The 27,153-nt window shown below is 38.8% G+C and overlaps 1 protein-coding gene across 13 annotated transcripts in view; it reads right to left on the bottom strand.

The window, feature by feature from the left end:
- The window catches only part of LDB3 (LIM domain binding 3), a 116,286-nt gene that overhangs the window by 58,336 nt on the left and 30,797 nt on the right, over nt 1-27,153 (bottom strand). For all 13 annotated transcript variants that reach the window (XM_048311939.1, XM_048311938.1, XM_048311949.1 and 10 more), the window contains 2 exons: nt 19,833-19,984; nt 6,431-6,506 (listed from right to left, as the gene is read on the bottom strand). In XM_048311939.1, the coding sequence (XP_048167896.1) occupies nt 6,431-6,506; nt 19,833-19,984 (228 nt within the window). The remainder of the gene's footprint in view (nt 1-6,430; nt 6,507-19,832; nt 19,985-27,153) is intronic.

The raw sequence follows: 27,153 nt of genomic DNA on the forward strand, positions 1-27,153 counted from the left end.
TGCTTCAAACATAGTCATAAACTAGCAATAAACAGATTGGGGCCAAAGCATTCAAACTTTCAGGGAAGATTTTTCAAAGAAATGCATTGTTTCAAAATAAGGGAAGCAAAACAAACTCAGGCATTTTTTACTGGATTTTAGTTGAAATCAACAAGTAAAGCTTAACATTGAGAAAGCATTTGATACTAGTCAACCTCACAGCAATAATTTTATATTAAGACAACACTGTCCATTAATTTCTAGGATAATTAAGAAATCTTAAAAATGTCTTGAGGTCAGAATAATTTCAGATCATGTACAACCATAGAAGTCAATGCCGTTATTATAAAGACAAAATTATTCTAAACCACACTGCTCTGTTTTCTATGACTGCACTCAAAGTTATGGAGGTTATGCACTGCTTTCCTGGGCTCTGGGTCATGCTGATCAGGCCATGCAGCAGGGTTAGCAGAGAGACCAACAGGACTCGAGAACAGGTACTGCTCCACAGAGAGGATGCTCCTATGCTGATCATTTCTGCATAAATTCCGCTTGAGGGAATGTGTGCTTGAGCATGGAGGTGTGTGTATGATCCTACAGTCCTGTCCCAGATAATATTCCTAACTAGGACAGCAGGTGCTGTCTTAGTCAAAGGAATCTCTCCTACAATACCTATACCCATAGAAGTCTGTGCTGGTGTTCAGATTCGAAAAAATCTACCAAAAACTCCTCCTGGAGAAACACAGTCCAACACCACAGTTTCATAAATGATTCACTAAAAACAAACCTTAGTGAAACCAAAATAGAAGATTTATCAAACAAGAAAAATGCTCACAGTTAAGAGGCCCAGTAATGCTGGCTGCTTGCTGCAGTCCAGCTCAGGGGACAGGGACAGGCAGGGGACATCATCCTGAAGAAGAAATGGAACCCACAATCTGGCCTCAATAAAAGCCAGCTCAAGAGCAGGTGGTAGCCTGCAGTGACATTTTGCCCCATTCAGTGGCAATTCAATCACCATTTTTAACACCTTGCACTCAGCTCCCCCACAGCCTTGCATGAAATATAGGCCTGAGAATAACCTGGTCTCTACTTCTATACTTTTGATAGTATTGGTTATCATTAATGTAATTTACTCATTTTGATCTATGGTTCACTAGAAAAATAAATATTTATACAGCCCTCTTGGATTTTTCTATATTGCATATATAAGTTCAGGGAACATACATTTGAAAAAAAAATCAAGATAATATGGCTTGATTAATTGAAATTTATTGAAATAAACCCTAAAGGTCTAAGGATATAAATAATCATAACACTAAACACATTTAAGACATTTTGAATCAAAAATGTAAGGCAGATAAAATGAACTGAGATAATTTTTCTTAGTGATAAACAGGAAGAGATTTTAGCTGGCACTAATAATGGCCTGAGGCTGTAGAAACAGATAATCCTAAAAGCATTTTCGGACTGTGCCTTTTTAAATAAATACATTTGCAATAGATACTTAGGTCATTATACCCTGACACTGAAAATGGCAAGCAACAATCCCTTTCAGTGGCCTATTGAAAGCTTCCAGATATCATTAAATAAACAGAAATCAGGCGTTCTCTCTAAAAATGTGTTCAAAAAGAGGCACGAATGCACAAGGCCATATTCAAAAATTAAGTTGTCACTTGGGCAAACCATTTTTACATGCCAGCAGAGAGAGACAAAACAATTATTAAATAAAAAGTTAACACAGAAGTAACAGAATAAAAAGGATATGCCAGAGTTATATTTGTTTGTGACCCTGAAAACTCTGTGGCTTTTAGTTAACTGTGGGTTACTCCCTACACTCCAAAATAAAAGGACAAGCAAGGAGAGCTGATGGTAAAGTATCAGTTTCAACTGCTAGTGAGATAAATGCCACATATCTCCTTAACCTTAATGCATTTTCATAGTCTTGGATTTACTGGACAGTAGCAGTAGGCAGAGGGAAAATTATAGGATAGCCATAAAAAATGATGGCTGATGATTTGGCTCCCTTTTGGCACAAATGGAGTTCTAGTTTTGCTCCTCAAACAATTTCTAGCTGGAATACCAGCACACTGGCAACTCAGCACTAGAATTTCTAAGAGCCCAGCAGTGCCAAGTTAGCAATCTCCATCTTGAGTTCATATTTTTGATAGTTTTAGAGTAGTTGTTTTCCCTGTGTTGCAGGGGGGAAATGGATGAAACAGGGCATGTCTAAGGGAGCAGGTGTACTATTTCATCTAAAGAATTACTGCCCCATCAGCAGCGTATTTAGCTCTTTCCTCTTGTGACTAACAAAAAAAAATATCTCTGATTCAGCTTATTCCTGGGAGAATATTGTAGAATTATTTTTTTTCTCCAGTTCAGCATCAAAACCAGATTAATGCGGAATTTCTGAAACTGCTGCTGACTGTGAAGGGCAAATGTCTAATACTGAGCAGCAGCACTGAGCTTTCAGCATTGCATCACATGAAATGCAGCCAACAGTAACAAATGTTCCCCTGTTCCCCATCTCTCATCCCATTCTGTTTCACTGGCTGGAAAAGCAAGCTGACATTTCCAGCTCTGGGAGTCTGATGCTACCCCTCCAGCCGACCAGAAGAGGAGGCTCTGACACTGAGCAATGGGCTTCCCTCCACAGAGATTCTGGGATCGTGCAGCAAACGCTCACTGTGGGAGGAAAACTGCATAATGTCAGAGAATGAGCTTAAAACTGATAAATGTAGGGGAATCTCAAACGTTTTGAAATAGAAGGAAGCTAGGAATCAGCTCAATTTCTGTTCCAAAATATTATTTGTTTATAAAAATCCAGTTTCTATGGAAGGCAAATGTCCCTTCTTATGTATCAGGGAAGTGAGAAACCAATTTATATTGGGAGACACAATACCAAGTTTTGCAGGTCCTCTCCCTCTGACAGCTCATTTTCTATTTATCTATTGCTGTGACCCTACAGTCATTACTCACCTCTTGCACTTCTGGGAGAACAATTTTAACAGTATACCAGTGAATTTGACCACCCAATATGCTCAAGAAGCAATCGTTGCTTTAAATTTTTTAGAGAAAAAAGGGAATGGAGGCACCATGGCACTGAATGACTCTGCTCAAAGACATGATCAAACTGCTTTTGGCTGAGCCAGCTCTTCCATCCTATACTCTCCTTAAAAAGTCAGTCATCTCCATCTATTTTCTCTTAAACACAAAGGCTCCCAAATTTGGCAGGAAACAAATCATAAGTATGACAAGATCCTCACTGGGACTCCAAAATAAGTGTGTTCAGTAGTGTTTCACAAAAAGCACAACACATAGCCATATTATTAAAAATAACAAGGCTGTCAGTACCTTCATGCAAAGGGACAAATGTTAAAGCCATGCTTAACCCTAAAGCTCCAGCTGGAATGTTTTGAACTGCACTGAGCTGAATCTTCACTTGTGTTGTGTCCCCTCTGGAGAGCTGCAGGAACTCACTGACTGATTGATGGCTTAGTTTAAATCCTTGGACTCAAGCTTACTCTTATTGTTATTTGAATACTTTCAACATTAACTATACCCTTTCTTCCAGCTATGCCCCACCTGTGCAAAAGACTTCACTAAATCAAAAAGATTTGACTAAACTAAATGAAAATTGTTTCCAGTTTGAGATTTATGTCAGATAAAGATATAGTGAAATTGAAAATCAACCAAGCTTTATTTCCAATAATAGTCTACATACTTATGGCTGCAGAACCTGCATCATCTATAACATTGATCAGTTTTGTGAAAGAATGACTGATCTTTCTGAAGAAATGTATACTTGTTTGCCTAAAACAAAACAAAAAAACAATGAAAGAAGAAGTGCAAGCTTGAAAATTAGTGGAAGGTGCAATCAGATCAGCAATAATATACAAGAGGATTTATGGTTTTAACTAGACACTGAAGTTACACATGCAGATTGTTTAGCTAACATTGCCACGCCTTAACCTTAACCAGAGAAGGGTGAGGAAAGCTTCTCTTGCTGTATGAGGATGACACTGTCATGACTGTCTTGCAATGCAGTTTTTTGCTGATTTTTAAGAAATACAATCAAATTCATTTCATGTGAATCATCAGTCTAAACACTGTCAAGCAGAGGTGTGGAGGTGACTTCTGCCTGTGTGTCACAGAATTCTTCATTCTACAGGGATACTGTTACTAGAAACAATAAAGGGACAAGCAAAGAAACCTTGGTTTTAAAGTGTATTTACTGTAAGGTACCTTACTGCAACATCAGCATTACACTGTTTCTATCAGTTATTTTTATTCTGGATTTTGAGACTTCACTAAGGGTTCAGTGCCTTCTTTCCCTTCCAAACAACCCCCAGAAAAGGATTCTTCTTCACTTAAAACTTACTGTTGTCCACTGGTATAGATGAGTGACACAAGTGTCCTCCTCTTGACCTGCAAAGGGTCTCCCCCTCCAGCACTCTACTGCTGCCTCTTCCCCCTGGGTGAAAGACCCTACACCTAAGATCCCCCTGAATACTGCTAGATACCCTGTTTCCCACCATACCTTCTCAGGGATGCCACCCTTTTCCTCCAGAAAGGTTCCAGTAATTCTCTTTTCCAGCTGCTGGGACTGCCTGTAGCATGCTCAGAACAGGCTGCCTTCAGCAGCTTCTATAAACCTTTCCTGAGCACCTTGCACAGAATTCTCAAATTCTGAAAATGGCTTCAGTCCTTTGGTCCTCATCTCTCTCTGAAGGGTTAGAATAGGAAATATAAAATGTCTTTATGGCTTTCATGCCAAGGGCTCTTTTAGGATCCCTGCAGTGTCTACAGTTAACTTTTCTATACCGGAGATAATGGAGGGAGGAAATTGTTTTCTGTGGTAAACAGCTTTGAAGACCTATGGCAGAAATTTTAAAATTGACACTTGCCAAGGAAGAAATGCACTTGAAAGAGTTGTGAAAATTCAATATATAAAAGCTCTATGTGCCTATGGAGGAAGTAGACAAAATTTTCCTACCTGTGCAGGTGCTATAGAGCCCAAAAGGTAGGTGTCAATCTTGTGTTGGTGAGTGACTCTGATGAGACATCTACTCATTGCCTTGAACACTAACACCATTCTGTGTGGCTCTTGAGGGAAAATGAGAACTCCTTCCCCTTCCCGTCCCTATTACTTTGCTGGTGCAAATACCAGTTGAACCAAAAAGAATGATCCATCGCTTGTTTTCCTAGGAATTTCACAGTAGTGTTTGATGACTCTTCCAATAACTTCCTCCAAGATAACTTTCATAAAATCATGATATAAGCAGAAACAACTCTGAGCAAGATAAATTCTTAATTTCATCTTCCCTTGCCCAAAAAGTTTGTAAGATCCAGTCTGAAATAGCATTATTTCTGTCTCAACTAATAAATGGCCAGTCAGGGTAATTTAAAATTTCACAAAATAAAACTGAATAAAATTATTCCCCCCAGGTGCATTCTCTTCTGTTACCTTGAACCTATTTGCAGCAGTTTTAGGGATGATGTTACCATCTGTGCTCTGAATTTGGAAAGCATAGTGTTTATAAAAATTACTTAAAATTGATCTATGGAAGCTGGAATTGTCAAAAACAGTAGAACATCATCTAATTCCCCACGTATTTTGATCTTCAGTGTTTTTTATTTATATGCATGCTAGGGATGAAACTGGCACTGACAGAAGGGATAAGTTGCAGCAATGGAAACTTTACCTCCCGCCCATTTATCTAATCAAATGCATCAGCAATACAAATGTCCTACCCAGAGCCTGAGCCTAAGGATATATACACCATCTTTCAGGTACCCTTGCTCCTCAGTGTCTCTAAAGATACAGAAGATGAGTTGCCAGGTACAGTCAGTGTTTATTCTAAAATGAACATTTATTTTATGAAAGATTATGTGCTTTGACAGTGGAGACCAAGCCATCCATTTCCTCTGCCACTTGCTGTTATTCATTAAATTGACCTATCCTCTTTATTTTTTATTCTCAGGTCTTCTGAATCCTATGATAAGAACACTATACGATGCAAGCTTTCAAATGCCCTCACGTCCTCTTTCCAAATCAGTGTCATTTCAGTTGCAGTCAGGATCTGAATAGTCTGAGGCATAATCTAATGGCTCTCCCCAATGGTCTCTTGTTCTAATGGTTCTCTTTCTACAAAAGCAAATGTATATTTTGAGACGCTTTAGTGGCTTCTTGTAGTCTAGATGAAAACAGCTGCTCAGAATTGGTTAGACCAAATCACATCAAAGGATAGCTGGATGCTTTGGTCCTGCTAATAAGAAATCAGCAAAATAAGATCACCAATACCCTGCATTGCAGCAATTTTGCTGCCTGTGCATTCATTCAACGTTTAATTATTTGGGGCTGGCAAAAACTATTTCCTGTAGTAGATATTTACCTTGACCACAGTAGATAAAAATGGTATTCACTCTGGCTGAGGAGAAACGCGTCACTTACCTTCTGATGGGGAATTACAGCCCTGGGAGAGTCAATTCTGGGAGCTGTGGTTGAAACTGGCACTGGACGTTTAGATCTGGGGATCAAAAAAAAAAAAAAGGAAAAAAGGTGTGCAATCTGGACTCCTATTTTTCAGCTCTAATTTCATGCCAAAAAGCTGCTACATCAGGTCTGAAAGTTAAGCATAGCCTAGACTTTTTCTATCAATCATGAGGCTTTTTCTACATCTTCATTTACAGAGGTATTAAATGAGAGAAAAAGTTTGAGAAAATCTCTCTGAATGATGAAAATCCACCAGTTATGGATGCAGCCTCTGACTTGGGAGAACATCTGTTTTCCAATACTTGTGACAAACTGCATTTTCACAGATGAAAGTCAGCCACAACTAGATAAATTCAAGTTTGGGAAGCACTCTGGAAAAAGGGACTTAAAGGTGTTTTAAAATGCAGAGGCTAAACTTTGGTGCTGAGGCATCTAAAGAGCAACTCCTCAAAAGATTATTTAATAGCTTAAACTGTACAACTACAACTGCAATTACTTAAATCTCTCTGCAGGAAGAAACATGGGCTTCATTTCAGACAATTGAGTTTTTACAATGAGCAGAACACTACTGAAATAGCCCCTCCAAGTGCCTTTCACCTGTATTTGACAAATATATGTCCTCGATCGTTTAAAAAAGCCCAAAATAAACCCCACTAAAATGATTTGAAAACATACAGTTTGCCCTTTCATTGGTAAATAACAAAGAAAGCACAGTGGCAAATGCTAACTGAAGCACTTCTAGGATGCTCAGGTAAGTGAAGATGTAGTTGTGGGAGGTGTTGTGAGAATCTGCATAGTGCTGAACACTCCCCTGAAATCGTTCCAGTACATATGGGATCACCAGAGAAAATGAAATAAAAAATGAAATAAAACCAAAAATAGTCAAAAGCATCAGAACTATACAAGTAATATCTCATTTCCAACCTACAGATCAGGATTATGCATCAAATTCGTGTCTTTAAAAAGTACATTGCAAAATGAGGACGGGTACAAAAATGAAATAAAAATACTTAAAAGCTTACAAATCAAGTAGAAGCAACTGAGACATTTGGAAATGTCTGCTTTAGACAGGAGATGAAGAAGGGAAGACACTACAGAGGCTTAAAAAATAATGAATGGTAGAAAAAGGGAAATAAAACAACTCTTGTGGACATTGAGTGAAATTGAAAAGACAACACATATAAAATTGATAAAGGCAAACATCTTTTCCTAGAGAACTTGATTAACCTGAGGTGAAACTCATTGTTACAAGATATCATTGAGACTCTGAGAAGAGCAGAGTATCAGAAAGGATCAAACAGTTACACTTAACAACAAAAACCCCAAGAGCTGCTTTCTACTGGGTATAGTAAGTAAACATACAGACTCTCATTTTTCATGGCACAGCTTTAAAGACCTTCTGTGCTAGGTTCATTATTTCTTTACTGAGGGCTGTGTTGCACTTTCCTCTGAAATACTTACCAGGGGCATCTATCAGAGAGGGAAAGCTGAGCTAAACAGGAACAAGGCTCATCCCCAGTGGCAATTCCTGCATTAATACCCAGTTTCACACTGAGCTGTGTGTTTAACTTTAGCTACCACACAACATTTTTTCCATAAGCAGTAGTGAACATACAAAAAAAAGACCACCTAGGAAAAAGGAGTAATCCTTCCAGGAACTGGAAGATTTCCACTTAGAAGGTATGGAAATCTTGCTACTTTGAAAACCAAGCTGATTTAATAGATGCCTACCTCACAGCCAGGTACTATGAAAATGAACACAGTCTGAGGAGACAATGAAAACTGGCATTTTGTTAAACAATGTGTAATTACCCTGTGAAATTCACTGACAAAGTATTCCTGAAACAACAGGCTAGAAAATTATAATTCATACTCACAGCTGAAATATATCACAATATACTCCCTAAGACATAATTATCTTAGAAATAGATACCTTCAAGTGCTAAGAACAAGATCTACTCACTAACTGCCTAAACCAAACTTTCCTCAGGCAAGTTATCTTCCCTCAGGAATGAGTGTTGTACTCTTCCTCCACCCATTTTAGCTTAAAAAGAGAAACAATAAATCATATTTATGAGACATGCACATGTATCATGAAAGACAGCAAAAAAGAGAAAAAAAATCAACTGCAGCTCGTAACACATGGTAGCTGAAAACTGACAGTGACAGTTTATGAACACACAAAGATTTAGGAGATGATTCTGCTCCTCTTTCCATTACTGTAATTTCTGAAGTGACATTGGTGGACCTGGCCATACCATGTTAAATGTCCCCCAGCTCTGCTCACTGATGATGAATTTTAGCACCAGAGCAGCTCAGCACTGTAGATGTCGTTTGCCATATACAGAGGTGTAGCAAACAACCACGGCATATTTGATGCTTAACTGGGAAACAGTTGTATTGTGGCAAACAAATTTATTTACCAGACTATTCCATCACTTCCGATGTTTACTGTGTGTTTAGTTTTTCCTCTCTCATTACCTGACCACAGAAGATGATGCAAAAAAGCTGCATTTCTTCCACATTAGTGATAAAATACATCTGTCATTCACAGTGTTAGCCAAGATTTGTATTTGATACCAACTTGGAGGTTTCAAGGTGTTACTTGAAAATGATGATGTTCCTACACAACTCTGACTTAGATGTTTATAGCTTTGATATTTAAAAACAGAATAATGAGGCTTGCTAGATCTAGCAGAGGCTTGCACCAGAGAAAAGGGCAGAAGAGGTGAAATCAATTTGTGGAATGAAAGTGTATGCACTTGCAGAATAAAGTGATTATTTACGTAAGAGTCATTACTCCTCCGGGAAAAACATCTGCAAGTTCAGAACATTCTTTTCTTCCTCCCTCCTTTGCTAGATGGATCAAATCCTGTAGCAACAGAAGTTTGATTTTCAAGTGATGATGGTGCTGTAGCAAACACATGTCCAGGTTTACATTTTAATCCATTGATTGTAAAATTATTTTATTCCAAACACTTGAGGCTGTAACTGACCAGCAGGGCTATGAGAAGGATGAAAGCCCAAATTTCACAGATGACTGTGATAATTTTAGATTTGATGTTGAAATTTTTCATCAAGGTTCTTTTTCTTAGGCAATTAATTTGATTTCAACTTTTAGATACTTTCTTCTACATTTTCCAATTTAAAAATGGAAACAAAAACCTCATGTCAAAATGAAAACTTAGAACAGTTCTAATGATGACCAAATACATCATTTTGGTATTTTATTAAACTCTTCTCCTTCCCACAGATACACCTCTTCTCTGCCTCAATACTGGTTCTCTTTTTTAATGAAGTTCAAAACCAAGATGGATGTAGTTTTGTGAAGCAGTTCAATTTTGATAACACTGCTAAAATGACTGCCAGAATTTCTACTTGTTCCCACTTACCAAAACAGATCTTTAATTGAAGAACACTTGACTTCAATCCTGGTATTTCTGTACACACAACAAAGGTTCATTAGGAGTCAACTGCACTGAGGAGCTGCCTGCCTAAGGAAGGGCTGCAAAGGAGTTCTGTGATGCACTAGCAGTTTAAATTGCGTCCTCAGGAGAGCAGAATATTGTACTTGCAGAGAGGTGACATGATCTAGGAGATAATAGCTCTTTTTCATCTTCATGGGGCTTTTTTCTACTTCCTATCTTCACAGTCAGTGTCTACCTTTTCTAATTCTCAGGACAACTAAAATCAACATTTCTCTCTTACAGTATGGTTTTTCACTTATCATTTTTGACACATGAGCACTTATTTACAACTTCTTGAATAGCTTAATAATTGTATCCTAGTATTTCAACTACTACAAAATGAAAAGGCATCAAGTGCATTGAAAGGTAATAAAACAGACTAGATTAGGATTAGAAATGCTTAGAAAACATTTTACGTACTTCAGCTATCACCTAACTGAAATGGAGTCATTCTGGGGTGCAGCAGGTGAGCACAGAGCAGGATGCAAAACAAAACATGTAGAATATGGCTTCTTATATATATGTTTTAATGCATTAATATTCCTGATAATTTGGTGGGGATGGTGCTGGGAGTGTCAGCGAGAGACATAAAGAGACTAAGCATTACTCATGGTTATCAATTTGAGGTGTCCATTTAATAAATGCTAAGATAGTAATGTGCCAGTTAAATGTTCAGCTAACCAGTGAATTAGGCAGCCAAACAGAAGCTGCTGCATGTTTCTAAGTCTTGCACAGAAAACCTTGAGTCCCACGATACCGTGGTGTAATTCTCTATGCCATACCTGGGACATCAGCAACCACTTAGTGACTCCAATGAGAATCACAAAGAACATTTCACAGTACTTCAAATACAACTGTGATCACTCTGGGCCTAGGATCAGACCTACTTTCCCCCTCTCAGGATATCATCTGTGCCTGCAATAAAACTGACAAATACTTCCACCAGCACTTTTGCTCTCTCTGTATCAATGGCAAATGCAAATATTAACATTTGGCTGGATGACTGATTCATTAATTATTTCCCTGCGTTATGCTGCACTCCGATTGCAAGTTGGGCAATCACACTTTCCAGATCTAACGTTCATGCCCACAGCAACATAAGGACAAAAGCTTGCTAGGCATAGAGGGCATCAGCCCAAAAGGAAGCAGCTATCCAATAAACAAGCTGTTTGGAAGTATGTAATACCAATTTTCCCTTAGAAGGAATCTGAGGCAACCGCAAACATTATGGGATAGAAAGGGAAAGTAAAAGGGAAGAAGCCTTGGAGATTTTTGTGAAAGGGAGGAAAGAAAGCGAACAGAAGCCAGTACGTGAAAAGATGAGATTTTTGCAAAGGCTCTCCTGATCTCTCTTTGACCCTTTCTACTTCTCTGGCATCTGCACAGTACCTGGTGCATCCTCCTTACTCCTCCCCTGCTATGGAAAATCCCTCGTTTCCTGAACTGCCCCACATTCTGCCCTCCAGCCTGTTCCCTCCTGAATGGAGTCACTGGCTGCCAATGCCTCCATCTGCTCTTAATTGACTTGGTACTGACACTCAAATTCCTCCATCCCAGCAGCTTCTATGGGCAAACAGAGAGGCTCTACCAGTATCCCTGCAGCTCTGTCCTGGGGGTGACAGTTATCCACAGAGTACCAAGTATGAATGCTGAGCACATGCCTGGCACTCACCCAGTACACACAGAAAGCTCCACACTTAACCTCCAAGGAGCATGGACACCTCTACTCAGGCAGGATACTTCTCCGTCTCCTTCTTCCTGTCTTTGCATTGTTTTTAAACCATTTCCAAAAATTTCCTCTACATGTCACTACTGCAAACTTAGGTAAGCCGTAAAAAAAAGTGGGTTCCTACCAAGGAAATTTCATTCAGCTGCAAAACTTGTTTATGCTGTCATGGGTTGAATTTCTATGGAGAGGTGTATTCATTAACACTGTTGAAGAAATACATTAATTTATATCAAATTTATATGCAGCCCAGTGCAGACAAACCCACAGTCCTCCTGAAATACTCAGAAATACATAAACAGGTATTGATTACAAATAGGAAGCTACTACTCTCACCAATAATAAATTGGTTAATTGCAGAATTTGCATTGCCTACCTATAGACAACATTAGTTCAGAATCAAAAACAAGAAGCTTAAATGCAATCAAATTTATCAGAGAGGGATCAAGGCTTAATGGCATAAAAACTTCAGATATAGCATCCCACTTGGAACCTGAAGTTCAGCATAATTATTTATTATTAATGATTTAATTATTAGACGGATTATTTATAATTACTGAGAGATGCTAAAAAAAATCTACTTAAGGTAAACATATAAATAATGAAAAGATTTGTTAGTTTAAGATCATGAGAAAAGATGCTTGGGTTACGAAAGGATCTAATTGGTAAAGCAAAGAATTAATTAGTAATAATAAAGAGCAGAAGAGGCACTAAATAAAGATTCAATTCTAGCCTATCGTACCCTGGTCTTAAGATGTGATACAACTCTCCCCATTAAACATAATAAATAGCAGTTTTGAAGAATTTAGTATCAAATATTTAAGTAAGTTCTTTAGCTGAAAAATATCTGAAGTGAGCCAAAATGATTTCCTCTGCTTATTCTTCATCTCCCATGCAAATAGTGCACCTGAGACTTAGACTACCCCCAATTCCAGTATCATTAGGGTCTTCCTGCAGTCCTGCACCTCTTGGCTTCTTAGCAGCTTCCTTTTGGGTGAAAGACATTCAGGGTCAGATTTCAGAGCAGCAACGGAGACTGATGTAGGGAACTGCCCTAAACAGCCAGCTCCAGAATCAGGAAATCACATCCAATGATTCTCAAAATAATAACGTAAGGCTTTGTAACTGCCTTCTGTTCAGTCAGAGGAGTTCAAGTGTTGTCTAAATCCAAACAGATTTCTAGCATTACACAGAAAAAGTCTGGTTTTCCCCCTACCACTGATCATTTTCTAAAAGCAAAAGCCTAACTCAGTATACTTCAAGCATCCTGACCACATTTGTTTCCTGAATCCATTAATGAAGTGAATTTACTTAGTTAATTTTCTTGTAACTCCTCTTCATTAGGATGTGGACCTTACAGTGTCTTATGGCTTTTAGAGCACTTCTAATGAACATATACGGGAGAGAAAAATTAATGAACATAGATAATTAGACCTAACTACAGTCTTCCTCATTTAGGCCTTCACCTTCTGTTTCCTAAAGCTAAAACACTTCAGTGAACTTTCCATTAAGATCTGTATCTGAGACTTTGATTAAAAACATAATTCTATGTCTTACGACTAAGTGGTTAAAGTTAGCCAGGACTTGTCAAAAGAATTTGTCTCCTTTGGAGGTATTTAAGTGCTGTTTGATGCAGTAACACCCCAGGGCCAGCCTGTGCACAGTGCTCAGCACTGATGTGCATCAGCAGTCACCAGCCAGGGACAGCACAGACATCAAGAGCTGCCTTGATGCCCCTGACAGTGCCTGACAACCAGGCAAAACAGACCTTAGTGTATCACTGCAAGAAACAATGCATCGCCAATAATTCAGAGTTTGTGGGAGAAAAAACAAATTAGGCCAGACAGCTTTTACAGAGGTTGGTGGGCAAGAAACACCAGGGTAAAAGGGATCCAAAGGACTTTGAAAAATTCATAAGCACAAAGAACATTTACAAGATTTATCTAGTAAAGCCTTAGTGTTTTACCTAATTGAAAAATTCCTCATTCCTCTTCTAAGAAATATTTTGTCATCCATTCCAATTAGCTTTAAGTGTGTAATTCACATTTTTCCATCACCATGCTTAAGCTAATCAGTATTAATAAGAAAAGGTCCCAGCCTGAACACACAGCGACCTTCCCATCTATTGTAACATTTTGGCTAACATTATCTACTTCGTCCTTGCAGAAAGCAACCAGGAAGTGTTTGTCTGAAAGAATACAACTGCCATGTATATTTACTAAGCTGTGTCAGCCCACTGACTTCAGTGAGATGGGCCCATGGTACCCACCTTGACCTTTCCATGGTGAGTGAAATATAATATGTGACAGAATTCACATGGAGATTCTCTTTAGGGAACCCGGAAAATATTTCTCACACAAAACGATGAATTTTAACCTCACCTCTAAGCTGGTATTTGGGGTGGGGGAAAAAGTGATGTGCACTCTGAGAACAGTTCTAATCCCTAAGTAGAATCTTGTTGCAATGAAAATTTCACTGCCCTTTAAAGCCTTGGCATATATCCACAGTTTCCAGGCTCTTTCCTAAAACTAACAAGGACACTTTATGCAGTGAGTGTAAACAGCAGTCCACTCAATTAAACTGCTCATGTAAGGAATATATTTGTATTTATTGCAGTGACTGACATTGATACTTTATTTCATTTTCCATTGAAATAGCTGCTCATGAATTTCACCAGCATTAAATGTTACTACTCAAAGACAGTAGCCCACAGTCCTGTCCAAATGATAGCCTGACATCTGAAAACAAATCCTACTGCCCTCTCATACCTGCACACAGAGACAACTGGGCACACAATGGGAGTCACCTCTATTTCACAGAGGGAGGGAGGACCATCTCTCTCAGTAATACAATGTAGCTCCCTTAACCCACTAGCGGGTATGCCTTTTTTAATGCTTTAAGCATACAGAATCACCAGAAGGAAGGAAAAAAACCTTGGCTGTTGGTGGCAGATGACTCTCAGAACTTCTAGAGTCACATGTCTAAGAAAAATGAGCTAACTGGTATGACATGTCATATCCACCATTAGTGTTCTTTTTTCTACTAATCTGCTTAACATTCCAAATAGTCCAACTCGTTCAGACCATGCTTTCATCAATACTGTATATATAGTTCCAATTTACCCTGAACTGGGACAGATACCATCTTTTAATTCTTCTGAGCATAAATACAGCCCTATTCTGGTTCTGATTCAAATGTGCCCATCAGATGACCTAAAACATGCACAGAATTGGTTACTACTCCCAGCTTCAGACAAAAGAAAGCAGTTTACAATAGCCACTGAGTTCTCCTTGCTTGCAGTTTGCTGTCACCACATGCTTTATTTATAGTAGGCCTGAAATAAATACTGCAGGATCAGCCATCTTTTGGTGCTGCACGAATAAGGAAAGCTATTAAATATTTACCGTAAGTCTCTCATAGCCTTGCCTCTGACACTTTCCCTTTCAGTAGAGAAAAGAATTATTTAGCTCATGATTTTCCAGCAAAAGACAGTCAATTGTGACTGTCTGGAAGCAAAGGGTAGCATCACTGGCATGCGCTGGGAGGGGGAAGTTTTGTCAATGTGCACCAGGCACAGAAGTCTCCACCTCCCCTGCTCCTCTCCGGCAGCACAGAGTGACGCCGAAGCGGAGCCTTGGAGTGACACAGGAATGTTTGTGCCAGCAGAACGAGGCACACTCATGTTACAGCACTTTCCAAAACTAAGCCAGTACATTTGGTGAATCCTTTCCAAGGAGGCTGATCAGATTACTTGAGTTAAGATCAAATGAATGTTGTGGATGCTCCAGTGAAACATGTTGACAAATAATGCTGCTCTCTTGTGCACTGAACTTATTGTGCATTTAAAAAAGAAACCCAATTGTATGAAATAAAAATATATTTTGCATGCATTTTGTTTTTCACTGTGAACTGAATACTGCAGGATCCAACCTTTATGGCCTAATATCTGTGGAACAGACAGACAGTTAAAGATGAACTTTGACTGGCCTAGAATTAAAATGCCTGAGGGCAGCTGTGTAGCTCAAGTAACTGATTAGAAACTGATACTGAAAAATGACTGAGAACTGAACTGCAGGAGGTCACAAAAAGACTAAAAGCAAAGCAATGTCTTTTTCCACCCCAACCCAAGCCATTATAGAGTATGATCATAGCCTTCCCTAGCATGGTCCAGCAGAACTAGCACCAATCCCCCCTCAGTGCACCTAGAGCAATACATGTTTCTAAGGAATAAGCTGCATCTACAGAGGTATGAAATGCTTTAGAGTATCAGCCTGGTTTGCCTGAGTGCCTCATGGGAGTTCTGCTGAGTAATAGTGCACAGTGCCAAAGACACTTCTTTCCTTCTCCTCTCACTCCCGCACTCTTTTCTTCGGCAAAAAAGAATTCACTTCCTAGATGTACTTAGTCCCCTAAAACTTAAGGAAGTAGTGCTAGTCTGAAGGGTCCCATACATTCCCACATAACTGGATCACATGTCCCTTTCTCCAGACATGGTCCAAATACTTCAACTCCCTGGCACTTGCCTGTCTGCATCCTTTAGCTTCCCAAAAGCAGCAAAAGGAGGCACACTGCAGACTCTAGAGAAATAGGCAGCCAGACAATTCAGCTCAAGCCACTAACAAGTTCTGGCTGCCTGATCAAACCTCTGGCACAGCTGGCAAGACTTCCAGTCTAATTTTGTGGGTTTATGTGAAAACATAGCATGGATGAGGTGATAAGAAGGAATTTAAGAGGGAGTTTAGGGAAGGAAGTTGTCAGAAAAAACTTGACATCTGCAAACTCCTGAACCCATGACTGAAACATGGAGAACTCCAATCAGGCCAGCACTGAACATTCATAGAAGAGCTATGTTAGTGCAACTTGAACAGTGCAGGTGGTACTTGAATTAAAACTAAGCTAAGAATCATAGAATCCCATTGTTTAGGCAGGCAAGTAGGAATGGGGTCACTTAACACTCCCTTTTTCCTGTGTTTGATGTCTTGCAGTCGAACGTCCTGCACAAGTGCTGACATCATGTACAGGTTTTCTTGACGGCCAAATTAAAACAATAACCAGTTCCCACCCTGAAAAAAGCCCAGAGGGAACAGAAGTGTTGTAATAAAAGTGAGTAGCAGCAAACACTGTCTTAACTGTCAGGTTATAAACAATGCTCATGAAACCTTCATGGCCACGATCAATAAAGGGAAAGGCCATCGCTCTTGAGAGCCAAGAACCATTAGAAAAAGAAAAAGCTTTCTATCTCGGAGCATTTACGTCGAGATTTCACATTCCACTGCTTCTTCCATGGCCTTACAGATTAAACAAACATGATCAGTTCTACTTCCAGTGCTGCAACAGCAAAACCAAGCCACAGATTGCCTGGTAAGGCATTCCATGACCTTGAAACATACTCTGTAGAGCCATCTGACTGCTTCACATACACGTCCAAAATCATCACAATTTAGAGCTTAAGTTTTCCTATCACAACAGTCAATCTCCTAATGCACATATGTGCCTTTTCCAATGTTTCCAAACTTCTATACAAATAGGCTAAGCGAGCACTTCCATCTCTGTGCTCTTTATGGCAACTAGGGCTGTTTTTCCATAGTACTAGAACACTCCGCTCCAGTTTCATTGCTGCAAGCCATGTCTAAAAAAAGTCAAAGTGATCTCTTAGCACAGTCATTTTCCTGGTAACCAAGTCCCAGGAGATTTTGCCTCTCTTCTGTCTTGTTCTTATTTGGTTGAAGGTTACTATCCCTTGTCACTGCTACCTTATTTTCATGTTAACTGTTACTCTTTTCACCAATCCAATATTTGCAAAATTTTTTTGTTGAAAAAAGTATACTGCATTGTAAATTTTGGGCAGGTGACTAAACTGACAATCGTTCTGTCCTTAGGTAAATTAACTCGTTAGTGTCCAGGGAAAAAACATTTTTTAAGGCAAGATTAATAGAACTTCCTGAATATAGTGGGGATGTCTTTTGTTCAAGACACTGGACCTTTAATAGGGTTGCTAGAGTTTAACTTGTATAAATACTGAATTGTGCAAAGCAAAAGCCAGCTTAACGCCTCTGAGCACAATTTTTTGAATAGCCCCATGTCATCTAAGAAAAAAATATTATTTAAAAAAAAATACTTCTCAGTTTTTGTCATTGGTTTTTCCCAGTGAAGCTGGAATGGGTCACCAAGGCGAACTAATAGCTCACATCATAAAGCAGCTGAAGAGAAGAGTCCATTAAATGTATAAGTTCAGAGTCAAAACATGATCTGAGAAAGTTTTCATTTGCTAAAAAAAGCCATTTTATGATCTATTTATGTTTACTAGTATTTCACTTTACCTTATGCCATTTTCCTTCCTTTCAAAATGGATTGTAGTTCATCTACATCTATTATCTATGCAAGCATATTTCAGTCTGTGGAACACTCCATTACTGCTTTCTTTGGTTGTTCATTACACATATAACTTGAGTATCTGAATTATATATTATTGTTTAGGAATAAAAAGACAGGGAAAGCCTTAAAAAACAATAGAAGAAAAAATAAATAGAGATGAAAACAATTAATAATGGCACTTCCACTAGTTTTCTTTTTACTTTTTTCTTAATGATGTGGCCACTAGAATTGCTGGTGATGTAATTTAGAGGTCAGCAAATAAAAAAGCCTAATTATTACTCAAATGAAATATCTCTGGCAACACTTGATCAAAATTACTGTTTTAAGTGACTTGTCTCTGTGATACATACTAGGATAATCTGGATTTGTTAGACACAAATTTGGAAATCCTTCTCCTGTGTCTATGGAGAGATGTTGTTGAGAGATATTGTTTTGTAGTTTTAAATACCAGGCCATAGAGGCAGACACTGGACAACTTTTCAGGTTCAATATCCAGGAAAATTAATACTAAATGTGCAAGAACACAAAGTACAGTAAGAAATGTTTTCTCTCAATGCAAAACCACAAAGATCCAGCAGAAAGACAAACAGAAGTTCTAAAACAATCAGAAAAGATTTTCCTTAACTTTCAAATACAAAATAATCCAGAACAATGTAAATCTTTGTAAAAAATAAATATATACATTTGTAATAACAGTAGCACTCAGAGTGAAGAGAAAAGAAGCTGGAGTGGGTGTGAGGATGAGAATTCAACTACATGAATCAAGGTAGTGTTTTTCTACTCTATCTGGAACACTCAAAGACAAACTTAAAGCCTTGGGGGAAAATCAGCCATACATTTTCCTTTATAGTACCCCATCCTGTCTTGGAAACCTCATCTAAACTTCTTATTCTTTAGCTTTTAGTCTGTTCCTGATACTGATTATCTCTACTGCACATTCATGTAAGAGATTTTTTGGTTTATTCTCAGAAATTGTACTTCCACACTACAGTTTGCTTTCTGTACTTGTCTTTGCCTACCCTGTACAAAAATTACCTTCTTCACAATGCAATAAAACTAGCAGCTACTTCGTTTTCTATGATTATGGAGCTTTAAATATTAATACGTTTATTACAGAAATCCTCTGTGCAAGGTTATCTAACTTGAGAATAAGTTTCCTTGGAAGCAACATTAACCGGAAAAAGTTACAAGACCTATTAACTGCTTTCTAAATGGCAAGACAACTTTTATCACATCTCTATGTTAAAACCTGCCCTCTCCATGTTCTATTGCTTCCCTTTCCTGCACTTGGGCTACATCTTTCTTATTCAGTCAGATGCTGAGCTCTTGCAAACTCACAGGTGCCAGACCATTAGCACAAATTCTCAGCCTGCTGCAACTATTCTTCCTGGGAATGACAGGTTCCTCCCGTGCACTCATAACACTTATTAGGATTGTTGTTTCTAGAACAGTCGTTCATCGATTAACCAAACTAAACTGTGTTGCCCACATGAGAATAAACAAAAGAAACATCACTTCTGTATTTAACAGAAGCTCGAGTGGACACGAGATTACACCTGTATTCAATAGGCTAAATCCCACACAGACACACTCGACACAACCATTCAATTTCTATAGGAATCTATACTGACTTCTACAAGAATCAGAGCAGATTTTGGCTTTCTATCTCATATCTGTGCCATGAGCACTTCAAATAAATCTAACAGACAGAGGTAAAACACTTGCAACCTTTAGTCACAAGTTTCATAGGTTGTCCTTAGGAATGCAAAGAGTTTAAGTTATACCAACATACTTCTGAAGAGTGAGGCTCAGGTTGTGGCTGGCTGATTTGATCTTGTTCTGGGCCTCCAGGTGGGTCATGCTGTCAGTGTTGACTCCATCAATGGCCACGACAAGGTCCCCCTGGTTCATCTGTGACTGTGCTGCCTTGCTGCCAGGGGTGATCTGTGTGGGAAAAGACAAAAGAAAAAGTCTTATCCTGATAAGCCATTCTGTATGGAAAACAGTTGAAGAACTCACCCAGAATTATAGTACAGAATAGATACAGCAGTTGTATCCATTACTGTATGGGTGAAAAATCGAAATTTATGGAAATTAAACAAATCAAAGTGAACTCACACTTCTGCAAAGGTCCAGGACACCACATACTTGTTGTTACTTCATTTCGAGAGGTTAAGCCCAATGTAGTGGTTCCCTTACCCCCTATTATCACTATCTCAAGGGGATAATTATCTCTATTTATATAGCAACAGCATATAAAGACATTACTCAGAAGCAGAAAACTAATGAACCACTATCCACTGCATGATTTTATTGTATTTTTCCTCCTAAAAGCCATTTTCCCAAAATTAATTCATTTTATTGAGGGCACAGAAAATGAATGCATGTGAGGGGCCTTGGGCACGCTTTGTTTCTTTTATAGCAAGCTTTAGAGGAAATCATTCTGCTTAACCTTATCCATATACAACTGCAGCTCCATTACCAACACAGATTGCTACATACCCATCTCATCAACCTGTTGGACCTCACACTCCAAAGACCAGCACTCTCAGAAATAAGAAGCCACAGTGCTGCAACCACAAAGCTTACTACTGACACAACAGTTCAGAAGTTCTGTTTGTTCACTATGGCAATGCATTTTGTTAGCTCCGAGTACCTTGTGAACTGCATCTTCTCTGAATGGACAGCACCCTGATCTCAATTTTTACAGCCCTCTCAGCTTCCATATGGATGACATTGGTAGAGTACTAAACCAGAAAAGCCTTCACATACCATCAGCCAGACAAATTTTAGTGAACACAGCAGAGTTGTCCTCTGCTTTCAGCACCCAGTACATAAAGAGCATGGATATAAGCTATAGATCTTTGCTCTTATCTTTAGAGACTCGCTTCCTTACATTCCTCACTAAAAAACCCAAGGATAATCTAAAATACTACAACAAAGGCTGCATTCAGAAATCCTTTTCCTTCAGTACAGTGAACATAAAAGAAAGATGTGTTTGATTGTGAGCCAAAGCTCCCCTGTGAATTCAGCCAGGCTGAAACCATGAAGTTAAATTTCTAGGGAAACCAAAACCCAACACAAATTCAAACACTTCTAAGTGTTAAGTAAAATTCCTTAACTTGCCTTCCTGAATGCAACCTCAAAACACTTATCAATAAATACATACTCAAAAAACCCCTCCTTCTTAAACAATTCCCTAGACTGCTTGTTTATGCCCTTTACTGGCAATGACAAATTAGCAAAAAAAGGGAAAAACCCCTTTCTTAATACGCTGTTAAAGGTGCTCAGTATAGAGGCCAGAAGCCCAGCTGACAGTGTAGTCTGACAATGGGAGGTGTCAGTTTACCAGAACATTAGCTCTAGTATCAGAGTGCTAGAACACACAGCACCCTGGATACTCAGACTACTTAAAAATAAAGATTACTTTGGAATTAGGCATTGTAATTCCCAGAACTGATTTGACTGGAAGAGACAAGTTTTAATACCTTTTCAACTGATATAGAAGCAATGAATTCTATGTTATCTGAGTGAAGGACAGCCACAGATACAATGTTCTCACGCCAGTAGAGCAGACTGATAATGGCAGTACTGTTCCTCAACGTATTTTCCTGGTGCTAAGGAATCAGGGGATGGGGAAATATTCTGTTGTATTTTCAAAGACAGAGTTTTATTCTGCAGTCTAATACACCTCACAGAAAAAAATTAATACGAGTAAGAGATTCATGTTACAAGCACAGTTTTCCTAACCTGTTATGCAAACATTAGCTTCTATGCGTTTTATTGACTTGCATTGTGCCAAGTACACAGAATCCAGAAGCCTATAAAGAACACAAGGATTACTTGTACACCCACATGTACTTGTATAGTTACTCAAAGATCCTTCCCTGCTCAGTCCCTCAAATATGTCGAGAAACAGAATCTGCAATAGAATAAAAGGTAAGGAAAGGGCAGAAAGCGAACCAAAGCAAAACTCAGACAAATGTGTCAGTAAGACTTGAATTCATCAAGTAGAACACTTCAGTCTTTCTCAAATTATCCCTTTAAAAATAAATAATCTTTACACATCACTCTTCTAAGACATCACTTTTTACCTCCTCATGAAACATACAGGTTCTTGCCACAGAATATTAACTGTGTGATGCTGGTTCCAAATTCTGGGACACTCTCCTCCACATACAGCTTTTTCTTGTCAAAAAACAAGAAAAGACTGGTTTTTGAACATCAACCCAATTACTGAAAGTCAAACGTCTGCCCTAATTTGGGTATTCTTACTTAACACATATCTCTTCTTCCACTCCCCAGTGATGCCTCAAACAAAGTAAGTCCAGAGAAGCAGAGCTTCCACAGAGAGGATAAAGCACTCTAGATCTGGGACTAGTTTAACACAGCTGTAATACACTGGCTTCCCTCTCACTTTCTCTGACTTCTGCTTTTAGCAGCCCCACATGTAAATGCTGTACCTTAAAATAAAGACACATCAACTATAACTCTCCCAGAATTAGAGTAAATTTAGAGGGAGGGGATGGTTGTAAGGAGTGACCTAATTTCACTTCTTCTAGTGGGATATTTTCTGCCTTTTAGAAAACACTACCTAAATGAAAAACATTCATCACAAGAATCTCTCAAACAAAAAGTCCTCAGTAACTCTGAATTTGTGATTTAGATGACCTTCTAACTATGGCCATTGCAACAGCGTTTCTGAGGCAAAGAGCTCCAGGAGAACCATACTGTGAAAGACAAGGAAACAGTCTCAATCATAGCTCAGTCAGTCTTTATTTAAAAATAAAATGAAAGGGATTCAACTTCTTCAACTAAGTATAAGGGTAGCAAATTCTGGGCAGGATTCTTTCATACAATTCTATTTTTTCAATTCCCATTTCAGGGGACAGCACTCCACTGATGTCACTTTACCTCTAAAATTCAGCTCATCCTTACTTCATAGACAGCAAGACTCACAAGTATAAAAGATGGATCTAATTTATTGTATCTGCAATTCAGACAAGTAGTAAGTATCAGGAAAGAATAACTACTTCTCACAGTCTTTCCACTGGTTAAAAGCATGCTAAATTATTTGGTCCTGTAGCATTTTATAAAGAAGGCAGTATTAAAGACTGGATGCATCAATCTGTATGAAACCTGAAAATCAAAGTACAAAACTACATGTATTTTAGTTAGAACCTGAGAGAGATCTCTGTGAGAGTTCCAAGTGAAGCCACAGTATACATTTACAGCAGACACTGAGAACAGTCAGTAATTGTTGTGAACAAAATACCAGTGTACAGATGGAGATACAGGGCAGACAGATCTGAAGTGTCAAGGCACATTCAAGACTATCTTGTTCCCATTTTTAAAGATCCAGCTGAAAGGAATGGAATGCAAAGTGTTTATATTTTATCTGTTGGTATTTTCCTTTGAAAATTCATCTCTGATCTACTCAAACATTTACTAAATATAATGACAGATAAGAGCTCACTGTGTCTGTAAAATCTTTGGTAAATATTTTCTATTAAAAATATTTTTTCAGAATATTTTTGAAGGACAAATGTTAATTAAACCTTAGAATTAGACTGGAAATCCAGATCTGTCTACAAAGCAAACTCTAGTTTGCTCTTATCTCATCCTTTCTTCTATTAACTGAAGTAACAAATGTAGAGAAATATAGTAGTGTCAAGGATAAACATGCATTTTTCAAATTGACCACCAATCTTTTTTTTCCTAAAACAAATCTCTGAGCAAGATCTAGGCAGAACAATTTCAGAAAACCTTTGTAATAGCCTTAACTCACTTGCTCTGGACTACAGCACAGCTTTCAGTTGCTAGGTGCTGCAAACGCCTTTATTTAATGCTACAGAGAGACGTTCATCAGAGTTTCAGGGTACAGCTATCGCTGTCATTTCTGATTTACAAAATCCAATCCAGGGTACCACCAACAGATCTAATTTTGATAGTATTTCTTTAGTGCCTCAAGCTCAAGCACAGATTTCATTTTGAAAAGCCAAACATCTCACCTCTCTCAGAAGAGCAAAGGAATATGTGCTGCTTCACAGATGTGAATTTTCAGCCCTCACAAATTTCCTACAAGACAGACATCTGACTTCCAACATCCCCAGCTTAAAGCAAGTTGGCAGGCTGGAAGTATCACATGTTACTTTCAACACACCACAGAGAATTCTTACTACGCTCTGTTGTGAGCAGATCTGTACACTGGGTGAATATATAGCACCACAGTGACAGCTGTGCCCTAAAAAAACTCATCTGCACTGGGTTCACAGTAAATACTACTTAGCAGGAGCTCTGGGAGGCAGTGTACAAAGAGCAGCTGCTGCACCACCTTGAGAACTGCACATGTTCCCAGCCAAGCCCCCTCAACTCCACTCCAAAGGGGAGAGATAGGGATCAAGCAGCATTTGAGTGGATGAGTGTTCAAATACTAACGGGAATGCTTGTATAAACAGATGGGTGGACACAGTTTTCCTACCCCCAAGGAACTCCTAATTTACAAGGCAGACAAAAATACATAGAAAGGTCTACACAAATGAGAAGCTGGTAATATAGTGGCCTGCAGCATTAGCCAGGGCCTCTTCTTTTTCCAGCACTTGAGCTATGCCTGCCTTATACTGACCTCAACCCCAAAATCAACAACTTGTATTTTCTGCTTCTCATTTAAGAACAACTTTTCAGAGAATCAGATATTCACTAGCACTAGAAATGTGCAAAAGCACAGGGAATGAACACCCTCTCCTCTTCAAGATCTCTGAATAGAAGAAATAATTAAAAGAAAATGTTCTTTTCCATAATCAGAAAATCAGAGATTATGTGTTCTTACAAGAAAAGGATTGGACAGAGACTAAGGAACACTGGAAAACACAGTATGTTTCCTCTATAGAGAAAACAGCATTTAAAATCTCCCTCCATTGTATTTATGCAAGTGGTTTTTTGCACAGAAGCTGCCAACAGACTTTCAGAGTCCTTTCTAAGCTCTGAGGCTCTAAGTGCCTACAAAACTTTCTTGCTTTACACGCAGGAGCATGACCTAGTGAAAGGAGAGACATGCTTTGAAACCCCACCGCAGAACAGTTGCTGAATGCCCATATGAATCCAATCAGTTATCTCTGGACCAGAGAAAGCTCTTCCTCTCCCATAGTAAGAAAGTTGCTTGAGGAAATTAATATTATCATTTCCTGAATGAGTCACTTTCCATCCCTCTCCCCACAATAAACGTGTAACAGCTCCAAAGGGAAAATCATGCTTTTTCTTAGAAAACAGAAGTCAATTTTAGACAAGAAAAAGCTGCAAAGAATATGAATAAAACCCACTGGGATAAATAATCAGGCAGAAATTGACCATTTCATTTGACACATTGCTAGAAGGCACAAAACATAAACCAGAAAAGAAACAGCCTAGATAACCTATACCATAGAGCAAGCATCCTATGGCTTTTATACCTTTCTATGTCAGACAGGAAAGCTGAGCAAGACCAATTAAATGCAAAGACGACTGTAGGAAACCCGAAACTAAAGTCCTTGCATGTATCACTAACCAAACCTAAATAAATTTCCATTTTGCAGCTATCATTTGCCTGAACAATATGTCTCATTGTTTTCAATTCACTATTGGGTTTTAATGGGTTTTTTTATCCTTTCTGCGGTGTTCCTTTTGTTGCTTTGGCTTGGTTTTTCTCTTATTGTTTTTATTAAGACACCAAGACCTGCCTTAAATGAACACTCATGGCATGTGCAAAATATGCCACTGACACCTTGAAGAGATTCCAGTTATACTAAACAGAGCTGTGCTGGCAAGCTGCAAAGACACTTTGAAGTGGCCTCTCAGGCTCCGCTTCATCTGGAGCAAGGAAGAGAGATTACAATATGTGTGAGAACACCCAAAATAGCTCTAATCTACCTCTCTTGGGTACCAGGAATCACAATGCCACAGCAGCACAGAGATTTTGTGGGATGAACAGTTAAGCACTTACAACTCAGGACACCCTGTGCCGAAATCTGTACTCCAACAGCAGAAGGGCTAGGGGCACTCAAGCTCTCCAGCTTACCTCAGTCTCAGAAGTGCTAAACCAGGCTGGAATGATGCCACCTTGATTAACACCAAAAATTTCCCTTACACTTAACATCATTCACAAGGCTGCTTTTCATACACAACATATAGTCTCTCCAAGAAAGAAGACAGACAGATAGCCCTTCCTGCCAAGCTAACTAGACTCAGGTGATGAAAATAAGCCAAATGTAAAAGACTTTCAGCAGTGAAATGAAAGGAAGCACATAGGCAATGCTTAGGGAATTGCCCTAGGCAAGGCTTTGCGGGATGTTCTGAGAGGCAGTGTGACTACACCTGCTCCTGTTTGGAAGATCTAATTAAATCTTTGGAAGATTTAATTCCCTGCCCCACCTCCATGCTGTCTGATGGAAACATTTTCAACCCTTTCTTAAAAAAAAAAAAAAAAGAAATATTGTGGACTTTGCAGATTAGCTCATTAGAAGCATGAGTACTCTGTGTTACACCAACTATACAGACGACAGTAAAAGAGAGGATGTGGCATTTAATAGGATGTGTTGGCATAACTACAAGGTTATGCAGCTCTTTATGAGGTGTATGGTACAACTAATAGTAATATCTCTTCTCCCAATCTTTATCCAAATATAGCTGTTAGATCTCTTCAGTCTGTTCTCAGTTAGCATCACACACTGCCAAGGTAGCGTGTGCTGCATATCTCACAGAAATTAAATGGAAGCAAAGAGGTGAGTCATATAATGACAAATGTTGATTGTTTTGTTACAACAGGTTTTAAGAAACAAGTGACTGAGTTCTTACTTGGTATCAAGGACTTTAACAACCTGAATGCAAATCAAAACCAAGACTATAACTGAGGTACTGATCCTTAGTATTCTGGCAGCCCCTACGTGTGAGCTGATCTGTCAGCTTCCACAGGACAACCCCCTGCAGCAAATATACACACAGCTTCCAAGTACCTGCAGCATCAGAACTGCCAAGTTTCTTCAAAGGTTCCTCAGCGTCTTCCCTGGTTCTCCTTTTCAAATTTGAATTCATTTTAAGGCAGTTATGTAAGGTGGGATGTTTCTTTGTGTTTCAAGCAG

Source organism: Corvus hawaiiensis, chromosome 8 (genome assembly GCF_020740725.1).
Source record: "Corvus hawaiiensis isolate bCorHaw1 chromosome 8, bCorHaw1.pri.cur, whole genome shotgun sequence".
Classification (NCBI taxonomy): domain Eukaryota; kingdom Metazoa; phylum Chordata; class Aves; order Passeriformes; family Corvidae; genus Corvus; species Corvus hawaiiensis.